General features: G+C 40.5%; 1 protein-coding gene across 9 annotated transcripts in view; it reads left to right on the plus strand.

Moving 5' to 3' along the window:
• STAU1 (staufen double-stranded RNA binding protein 1) overlaps positions 1-7,976 on the plus strand; it is a 69,487-nt gene that overhangs the window by 44,167 nt on the left and 17,344 nt on the right. For all 9 annotated transcript variants that reach the window (XM_023743041.1, XM_023743062.1, XM_023743043.1 and 6 more), the window contains one exon: positions 2,965-3,063. In XM_023743041.1, the coding sequence (XP_023598809.1) occupies positions 2,965-3,063 (99 nt within the window). The remainder of the gene's footprint in view (positions 1-2,964; positions 3,064-7,976) is intronic.

Here is a 7,976-nt window from a genome sequence, read left to right on the forward strand (position 1 = left end):
GGGACTTAACCAAAAATGAATGAATGAATGAACAAACACTATAAATAAAATGGCTATCCAGGCCCTACCTGCAAAGATTTGAGTTCACATTCTGGAGTGGGGCTTTCAATCTGATGAGGAACTTCAATATATAAAATAGAAAAGTAGCTTTTCATTAGTATAAACGTATAAGTCTGAATTTATAGTATTTACAAAGGCAGTCAATGAGAAATGTGAATTTCTAAAGCAAAATTATACTGTGTATTGCTTCTTTCCATTAATAAAGCAAATAAAAAACCATGGTTGAGAAACATACAGTCCCACTTTAGGATAGTGGTTAACTGCCATGAGCAGGAGAGTAAGAAAGAGTCCATTGTTGTTGTTATTTTTAAAGAAAATTCTGATGTCAGTAGTACTTAATGTTGACATGTGTTGAATTCAAGATAAATTGCCTGTTGTGTTACTGTCTGCATTTTTTCTTTGTTTGAGATACGTCATAATTAAAAACAAACAAAAGTTAAAACTAATTGGGCTGGTATAATACACAAAATTCTGAAAATTGGAGTACAAGTATCCCTCACTTTTCGAAAGTTTACTTTATGCCACTTTGCTTTTACGAAAGACCTGCATTAGTGCCTATTTCCACTAACTGAAAGAAATCCAAAGAGGATTTTTGCTTTTATGAAAAAAGGCAAAAAGTGGAAGTAGCTTTCAGTGTTTGTTTTGAAGCGAGCCATTAAAGAGGCGACACGCACCCCCAGCAGTGAGAGTGGCATCGCCAAGCCGCTTCCCTGGGAACTGCACTCAGCATCTCAGCATCAGGCCACCATAGCTTTGAACTGTGTCTGTGAGCACCTGTGCTTTGTCTTGATTTATTTTGTGCATCTGTTAGCAGGATATGTCCTAAAGTATTTTTTCGGTCTGGGAACGCTCAAAAATTTTTCCTGTATAAATTAAAATGGTAACTCCTTCTTCGCTTTACGCCATTTCGGCTTACAAAAGGGGGGAAACCTCTATATGCATGATGATAGAAGTCCTATATTAGCCTCAGCACCCAGTTTATTTTCAAATTTTGTTCTGTTTGTACACTAAGGAGAACATTCTCATTGACTCACTTAGCGTGAGAATTGTCCTTTTTTTTTTAAGCAGCTCACCTATTAAAAAAATCTTGGATACTCATCAAATAGACAGCTGTCAAAGATTTACTGTTTTGCACAAAAATGAGTGAATATGTTAGCTCATGTTAATGTGTTGACCATCTCCAGTCTGCTAGTATTTGGCATGAAGCACATATTTACTTCTTAAAATACAGTCTTTTTTTTTTTTTTTTTAAGTTAAAAATCCATTAAAAAAATATATTGAAACCAAACCTGTATGGAACTCCAGACTCCAGACTTCTTCACACTGCTTGAAGATTTCTGGTTTTAAGGATTTACTTATAAAAAGGCAGTCCCTGTTTCTGCTCAGAATTTAAAAAACAAAGATAAACGTGTGTTTAGGTTATTAATAAGTCAACAGAAATGCCATGCAAATAGTTTTGACCAGGCTGAGAGGGAAGTGAAACGAGATTGGAGAGAAAACATTATCATCCTGGAAAGAGGGAAGGAATTACACAGTCTGGAATGTATTTATTTGTGTGGGATTATACCTTTGATTGCATTAATCAGAATTTTTTTTTTAACCTAGAGTTTATTTCCTTTAGTTATAGCTTTTAATATCAGTCAAGTGTAGTTAGGATGGAGTCCTAGTGGTGCAGTGGTTAAGAGTTCAGCTGCTAACCAAGAGTCAGCAGTTCAAATCCACCAGCCGCTTTTGGAAACCCTATGGGGCAGTTCTGCTCTGTCCTGTAGCGTCGCTGTGAGTCAGAATTGACTTGACGGCAGCGAATTTTGGTAGTTAGGATATACCTGGTAAACAAGGAAATGCACAACGGGTAAAATCTTAAATATAGTTTGGAACCTTGCCCATTCAGCAATTTCAGTCACAGGTTTCTGTCAGATAGTTTTAATCTTGGAAACAGGATTTTTTGCAAATCTTTTGACAAAAAACTCTCAATAACATGAAGAAAAATGCCGCTCCCTCGCCATGTTTTTGGGGGGCTTTGCTATTAATGGTTTGTATAGTTCCTCAGAATACCACTCAAACCCAGTATAAAATCCTCCTTATAACATGCAGGGAGACTGTCTCTGCCCTTCCTCAGTCCCAGGCCTGACCGGAGGCTTGTAAATCAACCTTCTTACAAAGATAGAATCTCTGTCTTTATTTCGGAGACTTTATTCCTTTGCACCTTGAAATTTTTGGCAGGAGCAGTGTGAGAGACGCAACAGTTTTGTAATTTCTGTTTGACCACATCCTTTCTTTAAAGCGGTTTCCAGGAACTTTATGTTGAAATGAAAAACCTGCATACTTTAGTTGGAGAGACTTTGGGCTTGCGACGTCCCACGCAGATGTGTTTTCCTTTTCTAAAATGTGGCTTGACACTACTTGTTATAGCAGCGCTCTGGAAGTCCCTGCTCCCAAGCAGCAGTGGTGTCTCACTGCCCATGATTAGGCCGCTTCATATACAAAGATCTGTTATGTATGGATTGTTTATGGTGGATTTCTGAGGTACTGTCAGACTCAGGAAACTCTGGCGGCCTAGTGGTTAAGAGCTGTGTCTGCTAACCAAAAGGTTGGCAGTTTGTCCACCAGGCATTCCTTGGAAACTCTATGGGGTAGTTCTACTCTGTCTTATAGGGTCACTCTGAGTTGGAATTGGCTTGACGGCAGTGGGTTTTTTTGGTTTTTATCAGACCCAAGGTTGATAGGATTTTTCGTCTTTAACCTTTTAAATTCAGTGATACATGGTACTCGTGCCGCTTTGTTCACTGGTCTAGTGTTAAATCCAGAAAGGCAAGGTTCAGTGGCATTTAAAGTTTGTCGTCCCAGCTGGAACGTTCATAGTTTTAGTAAGAGTTAACTACTAAACAGTTATTCTTTTTTTAGGTAAATGGAAGAGAATCAGAAGAAGAAAATCTCAATAAATCTGAAATAAGTCAAGTGTTTGAGATTGCACTTAAACGGAACTTGCCTGTGAATTTTGAGGTAAGCTTATTTTACAAATAGACTTTGTGTTATAAAATCCTGGTGGCATTCATCATTGGAACGTTTTTTTCCTAAATAACATCGGAATAATCACATACGTGTGAACCTCAAATTTCAGTTTCAAATGTTCTGTTTAGCAAAGCAGCATTTATCATCGTCTCTAGGAGTCCTAAACCTGGGGCATCCACAGATCTCTGGATGGTCCATGGATGGCGTCATTGGGTCTCTGACCTTCGTAAAATGGTCTGAAGAACATCTGCTTATGTTCACATGTGTGTTTTTCTGGAGAAGAGGGTTCATAGCTTTCATGGGTCTCAAAAGTATCTGTTACCAAAAAAATCTTAAGAACCTCTCTAAGTGGGTCCTGAAAACTTGTCAGAGGAAGTTTTAAAAAGACATAGGTTTTGCCACTGTCCAGTGCGTGTCCCCCCAGTTCATCTGTTTAATAACTTCATTTATTGATGGAGCCTTTGTTGGGTAAAAGCAGTAATAGGTTGTTAGTTCAAAATACAAAGTAAAGTACATTTAATACATGTTTCCTTCAAAGACATAGTAGATCGAGATAGGTTAAAGAGATAAAGAGAGACTTTCTTGTTTCCCTTGATGGTCTAACCCAAGGCAAATTCTTCGCAAATTCTTTCTTTTTATTTATGTGCTTGATTATGCAAGGTTGTGTTTAATATACAAAATAGGTTTGTTTTTTCTTAAATCAATTCTTCCATCTTTCAGAGTTATAAAGAGTATATACTTAGGCTTTAAAAGAGTTTTAAACTCTGGTCATACAGAGTTGTTTCAGGCAAATGTAATCTGCTTAAAAGCTGCTTGTTAAAAAAGCCTATAAAAGACGTTAATTTCGTAACATTTTTACAGTTACAATTGACCTGCAGTTATCATGCCTGACTTTCATAAAATGTATACCTTTCCCTGTTGTGTGCCAGCGCCTTAAACTGGCTCAGAATTCAGTCTTTAACTCATCAGCTGAGTAGTGTTGATGTCTCGCCTACGGCTTGGTGGTTCTTGCCTGCCTGACATGGGCAGACGTGGAGGTGGAGGGTTCAGCTTGGCTCACAGGGCCAGCCTACATGCAGGGATTTTCCTTGTTCGCTTCACATTCCCCCCATCTTCCCCAATCCCCACCCTGGCATGCAAGACCAGGTTTATACCAGTCCCCTCCTGGAGAGCAGAGCCGCTTCTGTATCTTCTCACCTGGCCCTGCATCCCTCCCAACCTGGTTGCCTTCTCTCTGGTTAGGGGGCTGGAGGTAGATAGGGGAGGAGACAAGACAGGGTACATACAGAATGTCAGCTAGGGTTAGTTGTTGGATGAGAACTAGGTGGGAACTTCACCCCAAGAAATCATGAGGTCTTTCTGGGGACCTATTGCAGGAAAGGGAAAAGATGTCCCTTTTCTCTTCCTGCTGACGGATTAGCATGACTTGAGGATGGAGGTTTAAAGATGGGAGGAAGAGGTGCCAATGTGGTAGAAGTGGACAATGCCTGACTCCTGGGTCGCCTCACGGTCACAGAGATGACTGCTGGGGCCAGGGTTCTGGATTCCTGTGAAGCTTGTCACTGTCTCACACTAGTTGCTGCCTGAGAGTCACAGAGCCTTCTAGAACCTTAGTGAGGCATTGCTGTTTTGCTCTGTGGGATCTGGGGGCCAGGCTTCTTCCCACCTCCCCTCCACTTTCGTTTAGGTTTCAGATTTGTATTTCAAACATGTGTTCAGGAATAAGTAACATAAAAATCAGAGAATTGCCACGTAAGAATAATCACATAAAAGAAATTTTAGGAGCACCCTCTGGTAGTGAATAGCTTTTAAAGCAATATTTAAAAATATAGTAGGTGGTGGCATTGAATTTTTGATAGGAATACTTACATTAAATAACTCATATCACAAGGTTAATATTAGCTAGCATATATTAGGTTGAGCAAGGGCTTGCTTTTTCACTGCTCTGTCTCTTGCACCTGGAAAATTGCCTGGAACGTAGTAGGTACTCACCACCACCAGCTGTTGCCATCGAGTCAATTCTGACTCATAGTGACCCTACAGGATAGAGTAAAACTGCCCCATAGGGTTTCCAAGGCTGTAATCTTTATGGAAGTAGACCGCCACATCTTTTTCCTGCAGAATCGCTGGTGGGTTCGAACTGCGGACGTTTCGATTAGCAGCCGCGTGCTTAAAACCACTGTGCCACCAGGGCCCCTTAGTAGGTACTTAGGAACTATTTAATGAATGAATGAACAGAATGGTTATTTTGGGGCTAAGTTTTTGATAGTAAAGGCTGTCACATAGGAAGCCAGGTAGGTGTTTAATAGGAAAAGACAGGAGCCATTTGTACAGTTTTTCAGAAAAATTTATACTGTCTGACTCTTCACAAGATACATAGTTTTTGTTAGAAAATGTGATGATGCTGAGTGATACAGTTGTTGGGAGGCAATTGTAACATGATCACACTAAATTCAATCTAGGTCAGATTGAAGATTGAGATTGGTGCACTCGTGATGTATGTAAACAGTGGACGTTGTTGCTGAGGGCCCATTGTTGCAGAGCTCATGGAGGCGACCTTTTACGATTGGAATCTGATCTGAGGAGGTGGAAAGTACCCTTTCAGGAAGGAGCATTTCAGAAGCGGGGCTGCTTTTAGTGTGGAGAGTGGTGTGTGTGTGTTGAGGGATGAGGGTGGCTGGGCAAGCTCTCTGCAGTCACTCTTGCAGGTCCCTGAGCTGCAGGGCCCATCCTCACACACTTTGCCTCTGCAGGGCAATCAAGGCCACTGTGCTGAGCGAGGCAGCTCTCGTTCTTAGCTTCTGGCAGAGAGCACGGCACCGCCTTTCTTTGGCTCACTTATTTTTCCTAGTTTTTCATCTTTTTATTTTGAAAAATTTTATATATACAGAAAAGTTGTAAGAATAGGATAGTGAATATCCATGTATCCTTCACCTATATTCACTAATGGTTAACATTTTATGACATTTGTGTTTTGTAAATGTACATATTACTTTCTATTTTTACTTTTGCTGAATCATTTGAGAGTAAGTGACAGATATCATGCCCTTTGATCCTGATACTTCAGCATGTGTCCTTAGGAACGAGGACATTCTCTTAAGTAACCACAATCGGATTATCTTTAAAATTTTTCCGGTACAAAAATTTATACATACATTGTTATGTGACTCTAATTGTTCTCCCCCTACTGTGACAGCACACTCTTCCTTTCCACCCCTGATTCCCCATGTCCATTCAACCAGGTCCTAACCCTCTCTGCCTTCCCATCTCACCTCCAGACAGAAGCTACCCGTTTACTCCCTTGTATCTACTTGAGCTAAGAGGCACATTCCTCACGAGTATCACTTTATGTCCCACAGTCCAGTCCAATCCCTGTATGAAGAGTTGGCCTCAGAAATTGTTTTAGTTCTGGGCTGATAGAGAATCCAGGGACCATGCTGTACGGGGTTCCTCCAGTCTCATTCAGACCATTAAGTCTGGTCTTCTTAATAGATTTGAGTTGGGCACCCCACCTTTCTCCTGCTCTATCTGGGACTCTCTGTTGTGTTCCCTGTCAGGGCGGTCATTGGCGGTAGCCGGGCACCATCTAGTTCTTCTGGTCTCAGGCTGATGGAGTCTGGTTTATGTGGCCCTTTCTGTCTCTTGGGCTACTACTTTCCTTGCATCTTTGGTGTTCCTTATTCTCCTTTACTCTAGGTGGTTGGGACCAATTGATGCATCTTAGATGGCCGTTTGCAAGCTTTTAAGACCCCAAATGCCACTCACCAAAGTAGGATGCAGAACATTTTCTTAATAAGCTTTGTTATGTCAGTTGACCTAGATGCCCCCTGAAAGCATGGTCCCCAGACCCCTACCCCTGCTACTCTGTCTCTCGAAGTGTTCGATTGTATTCAGGAAACTTCTTAGCTTTTGTTTAGTCCAGTATTGCTTACTTCCCCTGTAGTGTGTGGTGTCCTTCCCTTCACCTAAGATAATTCTTATCTACTATCTAGTTAGTAAATAACCCTCCCTCTCCCTCCCCAACCTCATAACCATCAAAGAATGTTTTCTTCTGTGTTTAAACCTTTTCTTGAGTTCTTATAATAGTGGTCTTATGCAATGTTTGTCCTTCTGTGACTGACTAACTTCATTCAGCATGACCTCCAGCTTCCTGCATTTTATAAGCTGTTTCATGGCTTCATCTTTGTTCTTTATCCTTGCATACTGTTCCATTGTGTGGATATACCATAATTTGTCCGTTCGTCCATTGATGGGCATCTAGGTTGTTTCCATCTTTTTGCTACTGTGAACAGTGCTGCAGTGAACATGGGTGTGCATATATCTATTTGTGTGATGGCTCTTATTTCTCTAGGATATATTCCAAGGAGCGGGATAGCTGGATCATATGGTACTTCTATTTCTAGATCATATGGTACTTCTATTTCTAGCTTTTTAAGGAAGTGCCAAATTGATTTCCAAAGTGGTTGTACCATTTTACGTTCCCACCAACAGTGCATAAGTGTTCCAGTCTCTCCACAACCTCTCCACTATTTATTGTTTTGTGTTTTTTGGATTAATGCTAGCCTTGTTGGGGTGAGATGATACCTCATTGCAGTTTTGATCAGCATTTCTCTAATGGTTAATGATCGTGAGCATTTCTTCACGTGTCTCTTAGCTGCCTGAATATCTTCTTTGGCAAATTGCCTGTTCATATCCTTTGCCCATTTTTTAAGTGGGTTATTTGTTTTTATGTTGTTGGTTTTTGCAGTATCTTGTAGATTTTAGAGATGAGACGCTGATCAGATTTGTCGTAGCCAAAAATATTTTCCCAGTCTGTAGGTTGTCTTTTTACTCTTTGGGTGAAATCTTTTGATGAGCATAAGTGTTTGATTTTTAGGAGCTCCCATTTATCTAGTCTCTCCTCT

This window comes from Trichechus manatus, unplaced genomic scaffold, assembly GCF_000243295.1.
Source record: "Trichechus manatus latirostris isolate Lorelei unplaced genomic scaffold, TriManLat1.0 scaffold00008, whole genome shotgun sequence".
NCBI classification, from domain to species: Eukaryota; Metazoa; Chordata; class Mammalia; order Sirenia; family Trichechidae; genus Trichechus; species Trichechus manatus.